Source organism: Papilio xuthus, unplaced genomic scaffold, assembly GCF_000836235.2.
Source record: "Papilio xuthus unplaced genomic scaffold, Pxut_1.1 DF827680.1, whole genome shotgun sequence".
NCBI classification, from domain to species: Eukaryota; Metazoa; Arthropoda; class Insecta; order Lepidoptera; family Papilionidae; genus Papilio; species Papilio xuthus.
Window position 1 is genome coordinate 6,285,815 of NW_013530969.1, and position 25,615 is coordinate 6,311,429.

Below are 25,615 nucleotides of genomic sequence, written 5' to 3' on the forward strand. Positions count from 1 at the left end.
GATTTTTTTTTAGATGGCTCTTAAAGTGTTGCCGCGTTGTTGGTGCCGTCGACCGATTAGCCTCCTTCAGGTTAACCCTCAGTTGTGTGAAATGCAATTAATAAGCCTCGATGTCGGAGTGGTGAGCCGAAATATCTCCATCTCTAATGTCTCCCATTTGTTCGGTTACCTCAATTATCCCAACTATTCGCTCTTATCTCTATATTTGATGTATAATTTGTCGCTTGTTTGTTTTTTTTTTTAACATTCACTATAACGATTGTTAACTTTTTTGGTTAAATCTGTTGAAATTACACCAAAGTGTAAATTGTACAACAATCAAGAATAGAATCTATTAGGTGATTCGTTGCTCGTTTGCCCCTTCTCCTATAAAAAAAATATTAGCGTAAAAAAATGAGTAGACTTTTATGAGTTTTTTTTCAAATTACAAAACAAATGAAGACGTCGAGCAGTTGATTTTATAATTTAAATACACAAATATAAAATAGGAACTTTTATATATGAAAATAGCGGACCCGACAGACGTTGTCCTGTCTACACGTCTTTAATTTGAAAATTCGAATATTATTTAAAATTTGACACTGCGATTGTAGCGCCGTCTGTCGGATCCAATGTAAAACATTCCAAAATCAACAACTACTAATAAATTAAAAATTAATTAAAAAAACATTGTCCAGCGGACAAAATTGTGTATGTAAACCATTCCTAGATCCCCTTGAACACACACAAAAAATTTCATCAAAATCGGTCCAGTCGTTTGAGAGAAGTTCAGTGACATACACATTCACAGAAGAATTATATATATAAATATAATTCAATATCTCATTTCAATTCCGACAAAACTTAAGATGATATTTTAGTCTAAGATTATTATCAGATTAGTTATCTATTAGAGTAATGATAACACTTATCTTATCTTTATCAAACATTCCTGTTTATCTGTTCATAACATTGACATTAAATACACCTTAATCTGACAACATCTGATTATACAAACGAATCACGATCCTCATTAACAATATTACGATAATTTCAAACACCTTTTTATTCAAAATCTGATTAACATACATTGGATCAATCCTTTTAAACATAGAAATCGACCAGTTCAATGAAATGTTGCATCTCTTAAAAATTATTATTTTCCTTGGACTTGTGTTTGGATTATAACATTTTGTTATGTCTTATACTATCCAAGCATCTTCAAAAGATTTACGGTGACGTCCACAACAATGTTGTTTATCTAACCGTGAGTTTCTGAGACAAAAATCCACGTTCAAAACATATGTTTTATACCGATATTTGAATCTCAAAAACTTTTGTCCTACAGTTATAAATACATACTTCATTTGTTACGATTTATTGTGTTACATGTTTATTACTAGCGTCGGTGGCTCAGTGGTCAAGCACTTGACTTGCAATCTGCAGGTCCTAGGTTCGAGTCGCGCCATGTACCAATGTGTTTTTCGATTTCCGATTTACATATGTACATTTATCCGACGTTCTTACGGTGAAGGAAAACATCGTGATGCTGCACATATCTGAGAAGTAATTCAAATATATGTGTGAAGTCAACCAACCCGCACTTGGCCAGCGTGGTTGACTATGGCCTAGTCACCCTTAACTTAGGGTAGGCTCCGAGCCCCTCGGTGGGGACGAATAGTGAGCTGATGATGATATTAAATGAAATATATATCTTTTAGATAGTTTGAAGCGATGAAACTCTGGAATTATATTGGAGTTAGAGCTAACTATAATTTATGATTCCAGTAAATATACTGGAAAGATCATTTCCCAGTCAACACTAGGAAATTAGGAAAAGAGGGATAAAGGCGACCTAAATTACTACTTCACGCTAATATTAATAATACGATGTATCCTTTGTCTATGACCCATTTCAAAATTCTAGTACCAAAGAAGTTTTACATACAATTGGAATAAATGCACACCTTTGTTATAAGATGCAGGTTTTCTATTATATCATTGCGGCATGTCTGTTAACAATAAATAAACCGTCTTTTTTGTAATCCCCTTTTATTAATGTTGATCCATTAACAGTTTTTATTGGTAAAGAAACCCAACAAATTGGCCCTTGCGTTTGTTGGGGAGAGTCTTTTATTGCTTTCAACTTTATAGTCGAATTATTTTCATAACTTTTAATTTACACAGTAATTATGGATGAGACACTAATTGTGGTATTTATACGTGTTAAATGCTCTGTGATGTATTATTCTGTATTATTGTTTATTAGTCTGTGATTGCCGACATACTGTTGGTTGTTTTAATTCGTTTTTAACGTTGTAAACTTAATTTTTAAATGATGGTTTTGTTCTAAAAGATCCTAGCTGTCGCCCGTTACTCCGTCCGCGTGGATGGATATAGAAAAAAACTTAATTAGGGTAGCCTATGTGTTCTTTCAGAATATGTTCTATACGTATGCCAAATTTAATCGAGATCCGTTCAGTCGTTCTAGAGATATCTTCAAACACACATCCATCCACATAACATCCATCTAAACATTCGCATTTATAATATTAATTAGTTGAATAAATAGTATCCTATGTCCGTCTGCTGGCTCTAAGCTACCTCCTCACCAATTTTCAGCCATATCGGTAAAGCCGTTCTTGAGTTATAAATCTACAAGATAAATGACACACTATAAAGAATTTACCAAAACTTAAGAAGTTAATTAATCTGATATACATTAAGCAACAATTGTCTACAAATTTTCATTCATTAATTATTCTATTACCTAAGGTTTCTGAGACCGAAATCTACGTATAAAACTTGTTATCGTATATTATTTGTGTATTTTAGTCTCAGAAAATCACTGTTAACACTGTTTATACGCTTCAAGATGTATACAACTTATCATTTATCCATCAAGCTAGTTTCCTCAACTAGGAGCCAAGCGCCTGTTTAATTCCTTGCACGTATCCATTGTTTGTAGTATTGCATTAGTTCGCTTTACACCGGCTATAACATGCGGTGATTTAAACGCAGTACTGTGCACAATACTGATACTGTCCTAATGACCGATTTTAGTGACATTATCAAAAATATAGCTCGAGCGTTCCAAGATTTTGGCTTACATAACATGTGCTTACACAGAGCAGCTAGAAACAGAAGCAACACAGTCTAGATGGATGAATGTTTGAAGATATCTGCAGAACGGCTGCATGTATCTCGCTGAAATTGAGCATATTATAGATCTAGACAATAGTATAGAAGAACACATAGGCTACTAATTATGTTTTTTTTTAATTCCGCGCGGAAGGAGTCGTGGGCGACATTTATGTTCAACTTCTTACTAATATAAATGCGAATGTTTAGATGGATGGATGTTTGTTTGTAGGTATCTCCAAAACGGCTGAACAAATCTTGATGAAATTTGGTATAGATGTAGAACATAGTCTGAAAGAACACATAGGCTACTAATTATGTTTTTTTTTATTCAGCGCGGACGGAGTCGTGTGCTAGTAGAATATAATTAAGCTGTTAATTTGTCGTAGTAAATAGTTATCAACTTTTAAGAGTTCCGTTCTAATAATATGAATTAAACAAGTTTCCTTTACTGACGTAAATTGAAATAACGGTAATATTTGTCGTCTATATTTTATAATACGCATTGCATTGCAGTCAAGATAATAAAAAATAAATCAAGGTTTGTGTATTTCTTAATATATCTTTCATGGGTTTAATAGACTCATTTTTGTCTTATACTAAATGATTACGAGTTGTTTTGAAATGAAGAAATAATAAACAGACAGACAATCGATAAAAAATCGTTATTAAATCAGAATGATATCGATATTAAGCCTATTTGACGTGCACGGTACAAATCGATTCTCGCATCGAATAGAGCTACGAGTGAGCGCGGTCGTTGACCCTGCGAGTTGCGACCGCGCAGACAATTTGCATAGTCGTTACATCACGAGTGACCATAACAAGTCGGACGATATGATTTGTAAGAAAGTACTTGATGACCTATCAATTGATAAGGACTGTTTTATACTAGAATAATACTAGAACATTCAGGGCTAGATATGTTCGAAAATATTGAAAAACTTTGAGGTTATCTTAGAATCTAAGAACGCAAATTGCATCACTAGCCGCTTAAAAATATAGCTGGTGTTGATCTGACAACGATTGTGTGAGTAATTAATTTTACGCATATTTAAATTTTAGTGTCTTAAACCGTTATTCGATAAACACATGCATATAAAAACTAATATAACTCCGCGATAAGATTTCAGGCACAAAGAATTTAATTTCTTTAATTGGTAGTTTTCGAATCGTATAGATATGGGTCATAGAACAAGTTTGTGGCTGTACTCTATGGCGAATACAGTGATAATCAAACTTTATGGCAGCTAGCACAACGCATTCTCAAGCAGTACAGTTTCCATCTGTCACGCACATAATGACGTCATGCACTCTCATCTAATCACGAGCCAACATAAAGTTTGAATCTTATTATACATTCTTTCCAATGTTGAATATTCAATTCTACGCCTCTTGAGTTTCATTGATTTAATGTTATATATATAAACAGAGACAACGCCATCTCCGTAAGTATATTCCGGAAATGAAGACACTTTCCTATCGAAAAAATGTATTAAAAGTCACCAAACTTGAAAGTCAAGTTGTGAGATATGTTTTCCTTGAGTTCCCATTTTTGTGTTACCTTGTTATGTTACTTTTACCTAAAATTTCATAACAAAAGCATTTTTTGCTTTACTCAGATGAATAACTTCGTTTTATTTAATTTATGTATTTGAAAACAAATACAAGGGATAACGTTGTACAAAGTGTTAGAAAAAGAACAAGTTTGATAATTTATCGATTCGTAATACAATTAATTCACATCACTACGATGTAGTCGATAAAGTTAAGATGTTTTTGTTGTACTAACATCTTTTAGAGTGTGTAGAGATGTTCGTTACATTTATCGATACCTTTTTATTATATAATGCATATTAAATTCAACACGACTCTTAAAGTTTTTTTTAATGATACAGGCTTTTAATATATTCAGACATTTCGATAACAATCTTTATTAAATAGATTTTACTTATCATGTGTTCATCTTGATGTTATTTTTTTTAATAAATATTCATAAATACAATATAATATTAAACTAGCTGTCGCCCGCGACTCCGTCCGCGTGGATATATAAAAAAAACTTAATTAGTGTAGCCTATGTGTTCTTTCAGACTATGTTCTATACGTATGCCAAATTTCAAACACCCATCCATCCATCCACATCACATCCATCTAATCATTCGCATTTATAATATTAGTAAGTTAAATAAAAAGCAGCTCTTCAAGGTATAAATTCGAAAAAAAAAATAGTATCCTATGTCCGTCTCCTGGCTCTTAGCTATCTCCTCGCCAATTTTCAAACATATCGGTAAAGCCGTTCTTGAGTTATATATAGTGTAACTAACACGACTTTCTTTTATATATATATAGATATCTTGTGCGTGTAACATTAATTAATATAATACTAGCAGTCGTCCTCAACTCCGTCCACGAGGAATAAAAAAAAATAGCACCCTACGTGTTCTTTAGAGACTATGTTCTACATCCAAGCTAAATTTCATCGAAATCCAAGCAGTTTTGGTGATACCTACTAACGAACATCCATCCATACATCCAAATATTCGCATTAATAATATCAGTAAGATTGTATAGACAAGTTTTTAGTCTTAGCTTGTTTATAATAACGGATACAGATTTGATTAGATTTAATTTGGATTTGAATTTCATTTCCTTTGACTTTCTAATCATACACTAGTTTTTATTTCCTGTTTTACTTCTATGATATACGAAATGACATACTTATCACATCAAAAGATGGTGTTACTTCCTATATAACTAATTCAGATCGTTAATTACAAATTAATTAAAAATGATCGTAGATTTAAAAAGTAAAAGCTTCATTTAATATATACATATATATATATATTTTATATCAAAAGGAGGCAAACGAGCGAGCGACCACCTGAAATCGCTGAAATAGCGAAGTGACCGTTGCCCATAGACATACGCAATTGTATATGCGTTGCCTACCTTTAATCGACGAAGGAGATGATGCACAGAAAGAAAATATCTTCCCTTTCCATGCATCCTCTCATCCGGATAGTCCACTTCTACTTCGCATCCTTTCCTTATAAGAAAAAGGGTGGGAAGGGAAAGAGGACTAAATTAGGCCTCCGGGACGCACACTCATCAGACGAAACGCGGAATTGCTTCCACTTCACGCCTGTCTTCTGTGTGGTCGTAGTATTTCACCGGGCGAACCGGGCCAATTCGTGCGAAGATGTTAAAGCGGGCTCTACCACTGTTAAAATATAAAATAGCACATATTGGTTAATTCAGGATTTAATTTTATTATCATTTGCAATAACTTTGTAATTTATTAACAATAAAATGCCAATTTCCATTTTTACGAAATCCAGCGTTATTAGCTACTAGCTGACGCCCGCGACTACGTACGCACGAGTTTGTAAAACTTAATTAGTACCCTATGTATTCTTCCAGACTTACAGAGATCCGTTGAGCCGTTCTGACCTTGAAACAAACATCCATCCATATTAACATTCGCATTTATAATATTAGTAAAATAAATATTCATTTATTTATCATATTTTTAATATAGTACATTTCATATCCAAAAATCATATGCAAAATATATTATATTAAAAATAGAACACCACCGCCTGCTGAATCGGCCGACTCAAACAACCAGTGGTCAGGGCTACAGAGACAGCCCTTCTCTCGATACGTGCGGTTTCTAGGATAACTGCCTTTTGTATAGGGCCCTCAATCCGACTGTTTAGCGAGAGCTTCTTGAGATGTTGGTCAAAGCTCTTCGCTATCATCAGTAAGATTATTTTTAATTTTGTAAAGGAATTTATATTGTTTTACACAAGAAACTTGTGAGGCAAAGTAATGTTGATAACTAATCGACATAGCATACTAGTTTCCAAGATGATTAAAATTCACGTAATTTTTAAAGCTGTGTGAACGTGTAATCGAAAGCGTAACGCAAACTAAACGGGCAAATGCAAGTTAGCGTTTTCACATTTCACAAAAGGACATGTTTGTGAACCGGTGGTTTTGAGGTCGGGAGTGCCCGAGGCGGCCAATCTAGGGAATGCGGCCCTTAGGGCCTTCATCCGAATACCGACTCGTTTCCCACAAGCAACGCGATGCCGTTGTGTTTATGGTGATTCAAATAGCATTGAACACTTGACTTAATTTATTATTATAATTATTTACATGTGAATTATTGTGATCGAGGACTAAGATATGTTTTAAAAGAGATACAGGAACGCGTCGAAATTCTTAACAACCACGACTTTATTTTGAAAAAAAAACCATTCATATTTTTACGAAGAAAATTTTACTAAGAATTTTTCAGTTATATATCACGCCCGTGGTCCAAACGGATAGGCAGATATTATGGTAACAATAAACACACGCACTATACCGTCTTATTTAACATTATATTAAATTATATTAACCGTGGGTTTCTAAGATCAAAATCTTCGTATAAAAATATATTGTCATCTGTAAAAAGAGAATAATTAAATCTTTGTTTTATGATTAAAATGTCATAAATATTTCCATAAGTACATTTAAAGTTACATCTTGTAAATAAACCCGACATCGTCCTAACATTCATTACCTTATGTATCTATCTCCTGTTATGGTCAGCAAATACTTGATCGATGTAATCAAACCATAAAACCAGTGTGTCTGTATGTCCTCTTTGTCTCTTTGTATTAAATACAATGGTTTATATTATAAATATTTACTATAGTTACTTTATCTAATAGTAATATTGTTTCTTACAATGATTCGTGTGAATATTATTAATAGAGAAAATATTTTTATATTCCGGTAATAAATAATAAATAGAAACTCTTTGGTAGTATTTTTTTTAATCGTGAGAACTTTTTTGTAAACACTGGCTGGCTGGACTTATTAAATGGATTGTTTATATCTTTTAATTTAAATAAACTTTCTTTATTTCTTTTTTTTCTAATGAACTATATCGTCGTTTATATAAAGAAAATTCTAATATGTTCTCTTTACAATAGTTTTTTGATCGTATCTTGATATTTTATTAGAATTTAAGCCCTTTTAAATTGAACAAATAAGTTAACGTGTAAATAATTTTTGTAACGTAAAAACATGCTCTTTATTGACTTCATTTAAAATGATCTCGTATGAGTCAGATCGAATCGAGACAATTGCTATGCTAATGGACGTGACGTCATCGCGTCGAGAGCAACTAGTAACGAAGCGACCGTAACCGTGGCATTCCATTGCCGTAACACTTTTGTTGATATATATATTGGCATCCCTTTCACACTCTTTTACAACACAGAGGCAACAATATCCAAAAATGCGAATGTCACGCCAGTGGAGATCTACGTTAAACACATAGAAATAAATATAGCAGTAAACTGCGACTTACCTTAGTAAGGGATGTTGACGGTGGACAAATTGTCATAAAATGTATGGAAGAATTTTGATTATAATAGAGGAGAAATTAAGCTTATAGTTATTAAAGTTATGTAGATACGCTATGTTACTAATATTATAAATGCGAATGTTTAGATGGATGGATGTTTGAAGGTATCTCCACAACGGCTCTATGGATTTCGCTAAAATTTGACATATACGTGGAACATAGCCTAGAAGAACAGATAGGCTATTAATTAAGTTTTTTTAATACCGTGCGGACGGAGTCGTGGGCAACAGCTAGTATATACTGTACAATAGTTTATACAAACGAGTCATTTTATTTCCGAGCTTAACTTTTCAAATTATTGAAAAGTTAAGCTCGGTTATTAAAACAATAAAAGTAAAGCAAAGAATATGTTGCGCGTGTGTTTTAACTTGTAAGTTATAAAGTTTCGTGGAACACGGCGACATAAATCGTGTTCGTGTATTGTTATGGTTTTGTCGAGAGAAATTGTATCAGTTGTTTTGTCGTTTAGCACCGCGGGCCGCGACCCCGGCGTGCTCGTGCTATCGTTGATTCAATAAGAGATAGCCACCCTGTATATATACTATTGCGATACAACTTGCTACAGGATGTTCACTTTAATTTACATTCTCTTGTTCGTACCCGATCTCTCATAACTGACGAGTGGACTCATAAAATTGACAACTCAATTTGTAAATGACATGACAACTCAAGAAATTCAGTTCCGACATATTCCGACTTATCTGGCCCAGTAAGTCAAGCATTTTATTCCGGTTATATAAAAAAATAGAAACTTACTAATAAAAAATAACACAAGACAGCTATAGTCCGACAAGAATGTAGCGGCAAATTTTGCACTTTGTTAGGTCATGATTTCTAGTAATTCATTTACGTATGCCCCGGGTAAAATAAGTTAAACGGACTATATCTTAAAGTATTGAGGACCTACGTCATAATATTAGGAATGCTAGTTACCTTTTAAAAATGAATACGGTGAATATATAATATTCGTTCCCATACTACACGTGGAATTTTCATTTATAAAAAATTGTGACAATTGGTGTTCGCGTCAATTCGCGTGTTTCCCGCACGATTTGTATGCGAGGTCGGTCGCACCTTCGCTTGCTTTACGACTCTACGGAGGATCTTTTGGGGACTATTAAATATTACTATGTTATTTCCCAATAGATATTATATTTATAACCGTACTAGTTGTTGCACGCGACTTCCTCTGTTTGGAATTAAAAAAAAAACTTTATAAGTAACCTATGTGTACGTCTGACGAATGTTCTGCATCTATGACAAATTTTAGCGAAATCAATGCCGTTTTGGAGACACCTTTCAACAAACATCCATCCATCTAAACTTTCGCATTTATAATATTAGTAAAATTAACTTTAACATTCCTTTTTATTTTGTGTTAAAAATGGTTCTTCTTAATATATTTAAAACACAATCATAACATCTCGAGGCAAAATATACCAAACACTCAGAGACTGGTCTGAGCTAACTCACAGATACGACGGTTGCTAAGCGTGCCTTTATTTCGTACGCCACCGCCCGGGGCCGATCATGTCTCGCTATAATAAAGGGTTGCTGGCTGGTTTAGATTTATTGCGAGCCGAGAGCCGACGTCTCTTGCGCATACATTGCACGTTTGTCAAGCCAATATCTCGATGGAAGTGGTATGAAACGCGCAATGTACACGCTTTGTAATTACTAACGTGTGCCCATCGTTCGCCATATAAGGCTCGTAGAATTGAATCTCGAACGCCAGCGGCTTTGGTAAGCAATTAAAAAGGAAAGACGCTCACTATTGTTATATATTCATCGCGCGACCGCACCATGACAGCATCACGCCCCGCACTATATTTATACCGATCAGAGACCGATAGCTGATCGTTTTTATACATTTAATACTCCTTATACGTAAGTTAGTGTTAACTTTATGATGCAGTGTAAATTTATTCTTAAATATAATTACATAACTAGTTGAAAGTCCTTAACTTATTATTATATATATAAAAATCAATTGCTGTTCGTTAGTCTCGCTAAAACTCGAGAACGGTTGAACGGTTATCTTATCTTGGTCTTGAAATGTTCGTAAAGATCTAGGGAACACTTAAAAGGTGAGGAACATTCGAATAATGGCCGCTAACAAATTAAGTTTTTTTATTCCACGCGGACGTAGTCGCGGGCGACAGCTAGTTCCTATTAAAGAGTCATCAATAATCTTGTATTTTCTTTTACAACTGTAAGAAATACAATAATTTAAAAAAATCCATATTCGATGCGATGTTTAAATAAAACATTAAGCGCTAAAAGGGTAATAGTGTTTTTACCTTATCAAGATCTCCCGGACCACCAAAGTATCAAGACGGTGCAATCCTGCTGTGAATAAGTCTTAAGACTGTGCAATCCTTGTCCGCTGCTAAGTGAACATATTAATCTCCTTCACTTTTATGCTAAACAGTGCAGTTTCAAGGTGTGTAACGCTAAAAGGAAATTTTAGTTTATTTTGACGATTTGCAATAACTTAGTACTGGCAGCCAGTGACTTTGAATTAAAAAAGAGCCTGAGTGAATCGTTCTGGAATTACGAAATATGTATCAAAATTTTCTCAACCAATATTTTTTAGGTGTTAATGCTATCTTTAGATATTATTAATTACAATCCTTTGGCGCGAATGACGTGCTTTCGTTACAAAGTCTAGTGTCAGAATGAATAGTGAGGGGACATAAACGTCGACATTTTAGTAAGGCTAGTGTTGAGTCAATACACTGATTCATTTCCAGATTTTCTTTCTAACACTGTATCATAATAGCTGTTGCTCTTGACTCCGTCACTTTTTTTATATCATAAGGAAGAAAGCAAGGAGCGAGCGGCCTCCTGAAATCGCTGAAATAACGAAGTGACCGTTGCCCATAGACATACGCTATTGCATATGCGTTGCCTACCTTTAAAAAAGCTTGGAATTAAAAGAAAAAGTAGTAGCCTATGTGCCAGACTTTATTCTAGTTATATGCAATATTTAAGCGAAATCTGTACTTTCCAACACACATACATCCATCCATCTAAACATATCGCATTTAGTAAGATGGCTTCAATTTGCGCCTTAGTGTTAATACGTGTGCGTGATTATCGTTGGCGATAAATGATGTTAAGCTAATTGTTGGAAGAGATAGAATGTGTGTACAATAAACAGGGGTGGGTGCACGTGCGTGTAACCCGACCCTTACATGCCACAATGACACAATACAATAGAGCAACTCAAAGCGTGGCCAATGTACTCTGTGGAGAAACAATAATAATAGTCAATATATTGAATACTAGCTGTCGCCGGCGACCCCATCCGCGCGGAAGTTTAAAGAAACATTATTAGTATGTGTTCTTCCAGACTATGTTCTGTATGTATGCCAAATTATCGAGATCTGTTCAGCCGTTTTGGAAATATCTTTAAACAAACATCCATCCATCTAAACATTTCAAACAAGAAATTATTTTTAATATAAGTTTAAAATGACTACTCTATGCATTTACGAATGTTTTTATCAGCGTTGTGTGTAATGTTCAGTATCCTGTATATCATAAGCGTTGTGTATTGTGTTGTCCGTCATTGTACTGACACAATATGCAATGTCAACGGCTCACCTTGGCGATAGAATTCGGTCTGCCCGTTTGCCCGGTGCCCGACCGCCGCCTGCATGTCATGTCGGCTTCAATCGCGGCCAGACGTGTGTCGTTCAATAGAGATCGGCGGATGTTACCGTGCGGGTGTACAGACTAGTTACAGATAGAGAATTTTGCAATGTTTATTTCATACATAAAACGTTAATTAATGATTACGTTCCAATTGTTACAGTTTTATATTTTCAACTACAATTTTCGTACGCTATGTTGATTATAAAGTTAGTTTATATCTACTCCAGTGTGTAAAGAATAGAAGTATAAGCAATTGTTATTATTCTAGTTAAAGTTAACTATTGTAAATATACTAAAGAAATTGTGAAGCTCACAAAAGGTTACTCTGTGCAGAGAGCGCAAGCTGCGCGCGCGCCTCGGGCACAATGCGCGTGTGTGCGTGGCAATATGTGTGTGTAGGTGCGATGTACGCGAGGCGCGCGTGTGCGTGCGTGGGAACGGGCGCGGGGCGGACGCGTGCGCTCGCGCTCCCCCCGCCCGCGAACCCCGCGCGCCCTTCTCTTGTTAACTACGACAGTCCGACACGCATCGCATGGAAATATTCGCTAATCTCATTTGATTTTTTGCCAAAATATTTTTGACGTCGTCTATACGTAATATGCAATGCAGGATCGTAAAACCAGATCTTACTTCTTACTAATATTATAAATGCGAATGTTTAGATGGATTGATTGATGCTTGAAGGTATCTCCAAAGCGGCTGCATGTCTTGCCGAAATGTGGCATAGATGTAGAACATAGTCTGGAAGAACATATAGGCTACTGATTAAGTTTTTTTTAATACCGCGACATCTAGATGTTTTATATCATTATGTAAAAACTTCACATTGGAAGCCATACGGCCTTCGAATTTAAAGCAAAACCTATTTTATATGAAACAAACAGCCACTTAATTATTGATTTAATGTTGTTATTAGTAGTCGAGGAAACCATCAAAAAATTTCTAGAATTTTTTAATATTTGCATACAAAAATTAATTTGAAATTAACATAGAATATAAATATTATTCTTTAATAAATGTTGAAAAATATAAATTTATAATTATAGTCATTTTAATAAATAAAATTATTTAATTTAATATTATTGTGATTTTTATTTGAAAAAAATACATAAAATGTTTTTAATATCCATCTATTTTTTTAATTTACAAAATAAAAAAAAATGTAATTGATTATTTCAAATTTAAAAAATACCTTTTTATACCTTCAATTAATTAATAAATTAGCTATTTGGTTATACATATAAATAGCGTGTAATCGAAATAGATAAAAATTAATATTGTCAATATTGACCATGTCTTAAATTGACTTCGCTTAAAGTCCGTCTACTGTGTTCATTTCTTGAACCTATAAAGTTCGGGCAAGCAGGTGATTAGCCCACTGTGCCATAGTCTGTTGTCGAGGCTGCCACCTTGGAGTTCACAGCCGAGCTCGGTTTGTTTCGGGTATCCTCCCTGATAAATTGTGTTGTTTAGGGCGTTTAATGTCTCAAATTATTAAATAAAAGACGATGATTATTTTAAATCTTAATTACTTACAATTAAAAATATATATTTGAGTAGTTTGCGGTTGACATTATTTGTTAATTAAAATACCAAAAAACTCGACTGACCCCTTACAGTAGGAGAGTCGAAGTGGGGATTTTTGGATTTACTCGCGTGATAGTTAAAAATAAGGGGGGAACCGTACATTCAATCGAGTACTCCTACCTCAAATAAAACACTCCATACATAGGGTAGCCGAGTAGGATACTAAACAAATATTATTAAAAATGACCTAAACCTAGAATAACGTTAGGATAAATTAATTCCACACAGAAAATTCTAATTTTCAAATATCCTTTTAATATGCTTAAGTTTCAAAATTGTAAGGCAAAATTTTGAGCAGATTAAAAATTTAATTCCACACTGACGAAGTCACGTGCAACACCTAGTTAATATTTTTATGATAATGAATCTTGATAGTAGATAAGATTTTATTGAATTTTTATGAATTCAAAGATATATCTTTGAATATTAACACTAAATAAAATACATTAAATTGACCATAAACTCAGCCGTATACTTTGTTTATCATATAATGTGTAAATTAAATCTTAGTTAGTAATTTTATCCTCCGATTAGAGGTAGGCAATCTGCAATTGTTAATTTCTATGGGCAGAGGTCGCTTCGCTTTTACGAAGAATTCAGGTGGCTGCTTACTCGTTCGTCACTTTGGGATAAAAATCCATGCAGCCGTTCTTGAGATACCTTCTAACAATCCATCCATTTATCCATTCATCCAATTTATAATATTAGTAATATTAATCTTCGTATTCATTTATTTATCATATTTTTAATAAAGTAAATTTCATATCCAAAAAATTATACAAAATATCATCATCATCAGCTCAGTATACGTCCCCACCGAGGGGCTCAGATCCTACCCTAAGTTAAGGGCGATTAGGCCATAGTCAACCACGCAGACCAAGTGCGGGTTGGTTGACTTCACACATATCTTTGAATTTCTTCTCAGATATGTGCAGCATCACGTTGTCTTCCTTCACCGTAAGAACGTCGGATAAATGTACATATGTAAAATCGGAAATCGAAAAACACATTGGTACATGGCGGGATTCGAACCCAGGACGTGCGGATAGCAAGTCAAGTGCTTGACCCACTGTGCCACCGTCCTCAACATATATTATATTAAAAATAGAGTAATAGTGTAATATATTAATAATATTATTGTTGAGTGTTATCTATGGGTTTTCATTGTTTGTACACTTGTAAAATAACAAATAATTTATACAAAAATAGACAATAATTTGAGAAAGAAATGAAAATATGTTTCTGTTAAATTATTTTGCAAATTATACGATATATTTAATAATATGCAAGCTTTTATAAATACGAAAAACATTATTATTTCCAGATTTCACAATTTGTGTAAATATTAATTTTGAGACATCGCAGCTGGATACATTTGCTTAAATTATATATTTATATTAATGTAGTATAGTAAATTAACCATTTTACTTCGTCTAGATATTATAGTCTAGATTGGTTGCCTCTTAGACTAATGTCGAATTTGTGGGCGTGTTCTGACCGTGCAAACTAAGTCCACCTTTCACCATTTTTAAGATTCATTAAGATTCCTAAAATCGTACTTTTCTACGCTCATTTGGCTCTGGTCTTTTTTTAAAATCTGTTTTTGTTTAATCAGCCTTACTATGACATCATGTTTCGGAAATAATTTCCTTAAACGTTTGCCTTAATTGGTAATATTTTTTTTAAGCACGATATGAAAATAACGCAGTCTTTCAATTCTGGCGCTTTCTATATTGCATTTAGATTAATAAGACTAACTGCCACGCTCAATAATTAAATGGTACCTAAGGACTGCTTAAGTAATGATTAACTGTAACTGATAATAAGTCGGGATAATTTACTAAATTTTACCATTTTTGATGATCTTTGTAAGTAGATCCTATTATCTATACTATTATTATAAACGGGAAAGATTTGATTATTTGCATTGAATAGGTTCCGAAACTACTGAACCGTTTTGAAAAAATCTTTCACTGTTGGGAAGCTACACTGTCCCCACGTAACATAGTCTATATTACTAGATTTTATTTTTATTTCCGCGTGGACAAAGTCGCGGGTAACCTATACTGTATATTTCCGCGTATGATTTGATTACACGGTCTAGTTTTAGTTAGTTCTCATATTAGGTAACTGTGGAGGTTAAAGTGCATCCGCTCCCCCCCTCCAGCAAAAAGCCACGCCTCTTACGTCTCTTTCGTCCAATCGCCGATCGCGCACCCAGTGATCTAGATGACCTACGCTTAGCTACACTACTTTCATATTCGCCTGTCCTGTCTATGCGATTGAGTAAACGTGGGTTTCCACTGTTTAAACACTCGTACTCTTCTAACGCTCTTTGGAAATCACTGAAAAGGATATCAGTATTCCATTGTACATTTGACTTTTAAAATATGTGACTGTCAGTTGTTTTGGCGTCATTTGACTTCACAAATCCGAAACGTGTATATTTTGTGTTCCAACATAGGCTTACTAGTCTTGTTACAGTTCAGTATGTTTTATTAATGTTACTTTTAAAACCAAATTCTGGTGAATATATTCGACATTATAACCGACTAGCTGTTGCCCGCGGCTCCGTTTGCGCGGAAGTAAAAAAATAATAATTAGTAGCCTATGTGTTCTTCGAGACTATGTTCTACATCAATGCCAAATTTCATCGAGGTTCGAGGAGCTGCTCTGGAGATACATTTTAACAAACATCCATACATCTAAACTTACCGATTTTGTGAGTTTCTATTTGTTGAACTGATCGTAAAGTGTAAAAAATAAGTATCAATATTATATTGAATAATATTTCCAGCATTCCAGTTATCAAAGACAGTTTCAGCCACGAATAGATTTTATCAGCGTTTATCTATTTTATAACTTGGGACACTATCATAAAATTATAAACAGTAAAAGTCCGATGCTTTTCTTATAATGTCAATTACGGTTCGTGAGAGCCTTATCGTCTTATGTCTACAAGGCTCTATCTCAAAGATTTACAGGGAGCGGGAAGTCCGACTCGAAGGACGAACATAAAATCTGCACACACGCTATATAAACTTCAAATAAAAAAATTTTATTAATACGAAATTCACGAAAATTGTTACTTGTAAAACTATTAAACTATGAAATTTTATCACCACTAAAAATAATGCCGGTTCTAGCCCACACCTTGATTGAACGATAAGATATATTTCAATATAAAATTTATGTAAAACAAGAAGTGCTAGACTGACATTAGAAATCCCGCATAAAGAACAGAAAACATAAATTCAAGTTTATTACAACTTTGACCAAAAAAATAAGCTACCTACAATTTAAAGAAACGTAGTTGTTTGAAAATCTGCATACAAAGCATAGGCAGATAATAAAAGCTTCATGTTTTAAGCTTTAAGCTCTGTAAGTTGTCAGACAGGGGATGAGGTATGGTCGCCGGCGCCGCTACCGGACAGTTTATGGTCCTTCGGGTCTTTTATTTTGATTGTAAACGCCGCGGGCTTACTTTGTGCTACCTTTAATTGGACTCCAAGTCAACTTTTGTCTCTTATTTTGATTGACTATTTATCAAGTAATTATTTTGTTACATATTCTGAAATAAATATTTATTAAAAGTAATTTCGTCGTAAAAGTTAATGAGCGTCGGTGGCTCAGTGAGTTAAGCACTTGACTTGCAATCTGCAGGTCCTGTGCTCGAGCCCCGTCATGTACCAATGTGTTTTTTGATTTCCGATTAACAAATGTACATTTATCCGACATTCTTGCTATAAAGGAAAACATCGTGATGCAACCTGCACATATCTAAGAAGAAATTCAAAGATATGTGTTAAATCAACCAACCCGCACTTTACCAGCGTGGTGGACTATGGCCTAGTCAACCGCAACTTAAAGTAGGCTCCGAGCCCTTCAGTGGGGATGTATAGAGACCTGATGATGTATGAATTTCGCAGTCATTCGCAGTAGTTTTTATTAAGGTATGATTTCACTGGACCAACGGTACTGTGATATGTGTTAAAAGGTGTTAAACTCTTATAATACTACCTAATCTGTCTGTGAACGTATGAAGGATCCAACTCAACATAACTAGAATTGTTCAGACGCTCAGTTAACAGTTATCCATACGTTTAAGGTTACATTAACAGGAAGAAATGTTTACTTATTGCACAAATGAGTTTTTTAACTCCGATTAAGGAATACGTAACTGCACTTGACCATACTAACAGCACAGCAGGAAACTAACTTGATTGACGTATGTTGCTGGTTAGGTTAGAGAAAAATGGCTCAATTTTATAGTTATACTATCTGTCCGCGACTTTGTTCGCACGTGATAATAAAAACTTAGTAACTTATGGTACTTCCATGCTAAATTTTAGCGAGTTCCATTCAGCCGTTCTAGAGATACCTTCTAAATATTTATTTATAACATTATTATTTCGTATTCGTTTATTAATCTTATTCTTAATATAGTACATTTCATATATAAAATAAAAATATACAAAATATACTATATTAAAAATAGAACACCACCGGCTGCGGAATCCCATGACTCAAACAACCAGTGGTCAGGGCTGCAGAGACAGGAACCTTCTCACGATGCGCTCGGTTTATTTATAATATTAGTAAGATTATAATTATAATACGAGTATCATTAAGCTATTGTCATCGCGATAATTTTTTTTATTTTGATCTGTTATTACAAAAAAGGAATGTACCGTGGAAAAGCCTACCGCTTTTTTTTATTTTTTAATACCTTTCGTATAATTTAAATATATTTTAGGTATGTATACTTAGCTAAGACGTATTATACTCATCTTAAATGACGTTTACAGTTCGTTTTGTTTAATTAGTCAACATCAGGTAGCGGAGTTGATTCCACGAAGCCGCTGTCTCGGCTAATATTTGTCCTCGCTGCCTGCCACCTGCCACCGACTGTCGTAATATGCATCTCTCATTATATTACCGAGAGTTTCCATTGACGAAACATTTCTAACAAAACATAATGTATACAGAAAGCTGTAAATACATATAAGTTTTTTTTTACTTAAAAAAATGGATTTAGAAAAAAAAATTGTAAATCGTACTCTTATGACCAGTAATTTATATAATACCAATAAATAGTATCGTATTATTACCTTTGTTATTTCTTATATAATGTCCCTATCGATACTATTTTTGGAAAAAAAATTCAAGATCCCAAAAATGAGGTTTCTACATTTTTGGGGAAATGTCAGAGTGAGAGTTGTAGATAAAAAAATTAGGAAAAAACCCCTTTACGTACTTTCATCTAAAGCCTTCATTAAAGTATTTAAACTGTTAAAATAATCGTATTGGTTAAAAATACCTTAATTTCGATAAATTGAGCGACCTATTCGGTAAAAAGGATCCAAACATTTTCAAAATTTAAAAACCTGCATATGCAAGTTTTTTTCTATTAGCCTATTACAAATGTCTAGACTGGTTATAGAATCATCGACCTTTTTAAAAATAATCACCAAATTAAAACAATAAATGTTTATTAAGAAATAGACATTTTTGAAAAACAAGTTTTGTGATTTTAAAAAATTCATGTTTATATATAAAAAACTTATAGGAAATATCAAGCGAATTTTGTACGCGAGTGTACTTAGCTAGAGATCTCGGGACACGGGATACCCTGTCGGTGCAGTTGAGTTATTACCCCCGCAAGCTAGGCTACACACGACAAGCTTAGCCTTGAATTACTTTCCTACACTAACATAGCTTCAATAATTAAAGTTATGTTGGGGAGTTAATGTAGCGTCTTAGTAACCACAACTAACGATTTAAAAAATGTCTAAACCGATTTGACGTTTAAAATGGTATTTTCCTAATGATTCCTTTTATGTTTAACGTTTAAGATTTCAATCAAAAATTTACATCGATATTTAATAGGCAATTATCAGACAAGAACTGTGAATATAAACAACTGGCTGTAGCCGCGACTCCGTCCGCGAAGAATTAAAAAAAAAAAACTTGATGAATAGCCTATGTGTTCTTCCAGACAATGTTCTACATCTATGCCATTTCAGCGAGATCCATACAGTCGTTCTCGCGATACTTTCAATCAAACATCCACCCATCCATCCATCAATCTAAACATTCGCATTTATAGTATAAGTAAGTAAGTATTAGTAGAAGGATTAAAATGACTCTCAGATAACGTAGAATGTTTTAGTTAGCTGTAAAACATTTAAAGAATTTTAACGTAATTCATAGTATGGGCACGAAATTAATTTATAGTTGGTACGGTAATGAAGATTTAGTTTCTAACAGCGCATCGAACAAAGCCGAGGCGGCTGCAGTTTGTTAAAAAGATAACCGCTTGCAGGTAGCTCGGGCATAGAGGGCGCTGTCATCATTCCGCGATGTTGCCATGTCTCGTTATACCGTAATTAACGACTCGGTGGTCGTCGTCTTTCATTTTAAACCTAACCAACCGTCATAAACACGATACATACTCTATTAAATAATTTTCTCACGTATTCATCATGCAATTATTGTACGGGACCGTTTAATTTAATTTATCGTTACCATTCGACACGACGATACGTTTCATTGTTCTAGTTTTTTGCTAATTGGTTGACGATTGGATATATTTTGGTTTAATTACTTAATTGTAGATCCATTGTTTGAAGACACCCGAAAACTAAGATCAAAATGAACCGACAAGTTTATAAATTCCATTAGGAAAAGTAATCTTTCTTATTATTAATGCGAAAATATCTCCAAAATGGCTAAACTAATATGGATGAAATTTGTACCAGAGATTTTTTCTTAAATTCACGTAGACAAAGTCCCATACAACTAGTTTTAATACGATTATCAGTAGCTATAATATGTTGGTTGCAACTTGGACGTAGAGTGCAAGCACCTTATTCCTGTGAGGTCAACGCGTGGGTGTGAGGTGCGGCCCGTGCCGCCCACGCATCACAACTTACAAGCCGCACTGGATATTCAACCTCATGCATCATGGATACGAAGTGCAACAACAATTGTGTTCTCTTTGAATATTCTTTGAAAGCTATTGTATTTATGGTCAATGTATTTCTCTTGTCTGCATCTTTGCTTGCCAGTACGTTTATTTGTACCAGATTGTTTTGCTTCGTGTCCTTAAAAAAATATTATTTCGAAATTCAAAAATTATAATTTTAAATCCCTTAATATTGAACCTTGTTACAGATAAATATATTTACCTAATATGGTTTTTTTGTAAAAGTAAGGTTACGTTTTATAATCCACTAACTATCGGCTGCGAGTCCGTACACGCGAAATTAAAAAAAAATATTATAGTAGCTATGTGTTCTTCCAGACTATGTTCTACATCTGTGACAAATTTCAGTGAGATCCATACAGCCGTTATGGCGATACCTTCAAACAAAAATTCATCCATACATCCAAACATTCTGATTTATAATATTAATAAGATATTATTATTTATTATATGATTAATAAAGAAGATTTTTCACAAGTTTGTTACTATTTTTTTATGTATTTGACCTTTCGTTTAATTTGACTTTGTGACCTTTTATAACGTAAACAAACGACTGAACCGATTTTAACAAGTGAGTTGTTACAACTCATTTTTTTACGGCGTGTCATTGAGCTCTAATTATAAGTATTTTTTTTATTTTCAACCAGTATTCATTTTAAATTTTCTTATCATAACATGTTTGTAAGAAAAAATCGTTACAAAATTACAGTTCATAAATAAACACTAAAAAAAATTGGATTCCATATTACTTTTCTTAAAAATTCCAACTATTTCTATGAGAATTTCTTGTAGATGGGACACCGAATGTCTATGGAATCGATGATTTTCCCACAAATGCTGATAATATAACAATTTGGGTAACGATAACGTGAGACTGCCTCTCGGAATATTAATGCGGACGTGGGTGGTTGAACTGCGGCCGTCATGATTGCTTGCATTGATTGTATTGTGAACACCACTTATATATCTTGTGATCGTCTTGATGCTTTCTTTATCGATTTTCATTTATATGTAACGATATGTATATTTAGTCTACTGTAAATTATGAATATTTACATTTATTTAAAAAACGAAACTCGTTTATTAACACAAAATATTATAATGAGGGAAAACTTTTATTTGAGATTAGATATAAGATGTGTTAATGTTTTTTATTCCTCTTTCCTCTTATTTTCAACTAGCTATCGCCCGCGACTACGTCTGCGTAAAATGATTTTTTTTTAATTTGTTCCCGACCATTATTCGATTTTTTCTCACCCTTTTAAACCTTTCTTAGACCTCCACGAACATTTCAAAACCAAGATAAGATAAATCCGTTCAGCCAATTTCTAGTTTTAGTGAGACTAAGGAAAAATTTTCCCCGTTTTTGCAACATTTCTCACTGACGCTTCGCTCCTAATAGTCGCAGCGTAATGTTATATAGCCTAAAGCCTTCCTCTATTAAAGGACAATCCAAGAATTTTTTTTTATTCAAATCGGGCCAATAGTTCCTGACATTAGCGCGTTTAAACAAACTCTCCCGCATTATATTAGTATAGATATGCGATAAAAGAGTATGCAAAACTCAAACATTTATCAACCTAAAAACTCATACTACAAAAACATTTTGCATCTCTTTCATTCTCTGCGAACAAAACAAAATTAACAAAATGTTTTAATACAAAAATTTCAGTGGAATTTCACGTGTACTTGCATGTATTCATGTGTATAGAGTAAGCGAGGTAGGCAGTACAAAAGTTGATAGTCTCATGCTGTCGCACGACCGTGTCCTCCAGCGCCACCTATCGGCGTTATTTATTGACGACGTCCGCTCTCGCGATAGCCCACTACTACTAAAGCCCTTTTCATATTGCTTCTACTAAGTATTTTTGCTCCACGAAAGACGGATTTTATCTCTAACTTGTGTTGGTTTTCGTATAGTGTATGCGTGGGTGAAATGCAATTTATTATAATTAATATAAAACCAAATTAATTTCGTGCGATACGTATGGAATTATAATTTTATTTTTATAAGAAAGAAATTAATAGATTTCTCTTTTGTTACAGTTGTACGTCACGTTACGCCGGCGAGTTCTGTCAACATTTGAACCCCTGCCACAGCGAGTCTAGTCCCAGGTGTCAAAACGGCGGCACCTGCAGGGTCCGGCCAGGGGTCGGCGGCGGCCCTCCGTCATTTGCCTGCGACTGTCCCCTCGGATTTAGTGCATCGCTGTGTGAGATACGGGTGCCAGCCGCATGCGATTCGGCACCATGTTTAAATGGAGCCACCTGTCGGTTGACGTCACTACACACTTTTGAATGCGACTGTCCTCCAGGGTATACAGGTATGTATTCATGTTTTATTATGCAAATATTTATAGTTAAAACGGTACAGTGCCATCCAAACTTTATAGTGGTTCGTATTTTGCACAAATCACTGCAGTATACGCTCGCAACTAACCATGTGCTGCCACCATAAAATTTGAATCTTAGAATGTCATAGACAAGGTCGGTGACCTATAATTTCTATCCTCCTTTTAGTTCGCTATGAACATATCCCTAGCAACAATTTAACATAAGTTTATTTGCATTGTTGACATTTTGTTGAATTTTATGTTCCGGTATGAAGATGATTAATACACAGGTGTTCGAATGATATATAAAAGAAATATGTTCAGAGTTGATTTATCGCTTTACTTATATATTGATTATTATTTCTAATATCGACAATATCAATTACGATATGGTTAAAGAATGTTAGGAAATAAAAAAGAGCTTTAAAATGAAGCTAAAACGTCTACGTTTTGTTTAGGTAAAAGCAACCTTTTATGTTTTATTGGCTGTCCAATTTTTACTTTTGTAACTGTTTACGCATTTATATAATTTAACACATTGTAATAAGGTTTAAAATACAGTACAAGTATTATTTTAATATCTGTTTCACGGTTATTTATCGAATGAAGTAAATTGCAGGAACAAGTTTTATTAGAAGGTTGTGAAATTAAATACAGCTTTCATTTTTTTGTTCCGCCATAAACATAATAGTCTATGTTTAAATAAATAAGCATCGAAAAGAAATATGTGTAACCACGTCAACGCAGAAAAAAATGCAACCTAAACCGACGCCATCTTGAAAGCCGCGTGAACGCAATTACCGACTCGTAGTTGAGCAAAAATTTTAATTTCCTTCACTTTCCGCACACATTTTCATTCCGTTTTGGTAAGACGTCTCCAGTTAGCTTTTTGCACGTATTCTGTTGTGAATCGTTTTTAATTCTGAGCACGTAATGTTTCGGTTTGAATCTAAAAATGGATATCGGATTTATTAATTAGTTAATTTTTTTATTTGAAAATTTGCTATTTTTTTATTACGAATTGTAGATTAAAATTTTCGGTTACAATTTAATAGTAAATACGACAAAATTGACATCAATTACATGTTAATTTATGATATTAATGTCTACAGAGACAAGTTAAATAGAAATCGAAATGACTGTCATATCAATTGAGCTTATTTGGAGCAATCAGAGTTTAGTTATCAATTCCAACATGTCGTTTGGCGCACATCGATTAGTCAGCCATTCCAATTAAACTGACTGTGAATTCGACTCCCGGCGCCATCGGACCACTTATTATAAAACCTACTATTTTATGCGTTTTTACTTGTACGTAACATATGTTCTCTTTTGAGAACAGTAAAATTTTTGACGTAAACATAGATTCAATATTTTTAACTATAGGACGATTCAATATTCTTGATCCTTAAATGAAGTTACAAAAATAACTCTATCAAGACTTAATAAAAACAACAAAACATTAATTTTTTCAATTAATTATCTGATGGATTTGACAATTTCGTTTAAACTTAACAATAAATTTATTTTTATTTTTAATAAACATGTTTTCTCGATTCCCATCAGTCTTTATTTAAATACATGATTGAAAAATTGCTTTTTTATCTAAGTCTATAGTAATTAAAAGATGTTTTATTTATTACGCGTCAAACTTAGTCAATTAACTGACTACTAATTTAAAAGTTTTAGTGATTTTTCAATTAATAACGGTTTGAGGCTATAAATTATAAACCAAGGTTGTTGTCCTTTTAAAAATTTAGATGTCTATATTTTTGTATGTGCAAAACAGAATATTACCGTCTCTTTTTATCTCGTATAGATTGAGAGGGATAACGAAGTGTCTTTTGACAAGAGAAACCGATGGTTTATGAATTAAGTTAAGATGTATGCTTCGTGATGTCAGTTTAAAATTATTTGCTATGCAATAACCAAAAAAACCCTTTTTTATAATTGGTACATTTTTCCACAGGTGCCGAATGTTCACACGAAGACCACTGCGCTTCCCAACCGTGTAGAAATGGAGGCCGTTGCGTTGCGGACAATACAACGACCGCTGGATACTCGTGCGCGTGTCCACCCGGCTTCACCGGCCCTCGATGTATCGACGATGTGGTGGAATGCTCAAGTGGTTCTGGACCTTGTCATCACGGGAGATGCTTTAATACCCACGGGTCGTATACTTGTGTGTGCGAGCCAGGGTTCACGGGCCGGGATTGTGATGCGGAGTACGTGCCTTGTGAACCATCACCATGTTTGCATGGTGGAAGATGTACGCCCTTGGATCAGCTGAGATACGAATGTGATTGTCCACCTGGTAAGTTTTGAGTTTTCTTATACTTGTGAGTAATTGGTAAGACCAGATATTACCAAAGTGGTGTTACCAAGGCTACGAATGACCTGGCACGTTGTAAAGTTTGGAAATCTTTGGATTATACCAACATTCATAGACTACTTTTCAACAGAGAGTCATGTTTGCATTGATTTTACTTAGGTACGTTTACG

The 25,615-nt window shown here is 34.0% G+C and overlaps 1 protein-coding gene across 1 annotated transcript in view; it reads left to right on the plus strand.

Moving 5' to 3' along the window:
- The window catches only part of N (neurogenic locus Notch protein), a 124,292-nt gene that overhangs the window by 62,191 nt on the left and 36,486 nt on the right, over nt 1-25,615 (plus strand). Inside the window, exons 3-4 of the mRNA XM_013311392.1 lie at nt 22,827-23,104; nt 25,083-25,427. Of these exons, the coding sequence (XP_013166846.1) occupies nt 22,827-23,104; nt 25,083-25,427 (623 nt within the window). The remainder of the gene's footprint in view (nt 1-22,826; nt 23,105-25,082; nt 25,428-25,615) is intronic.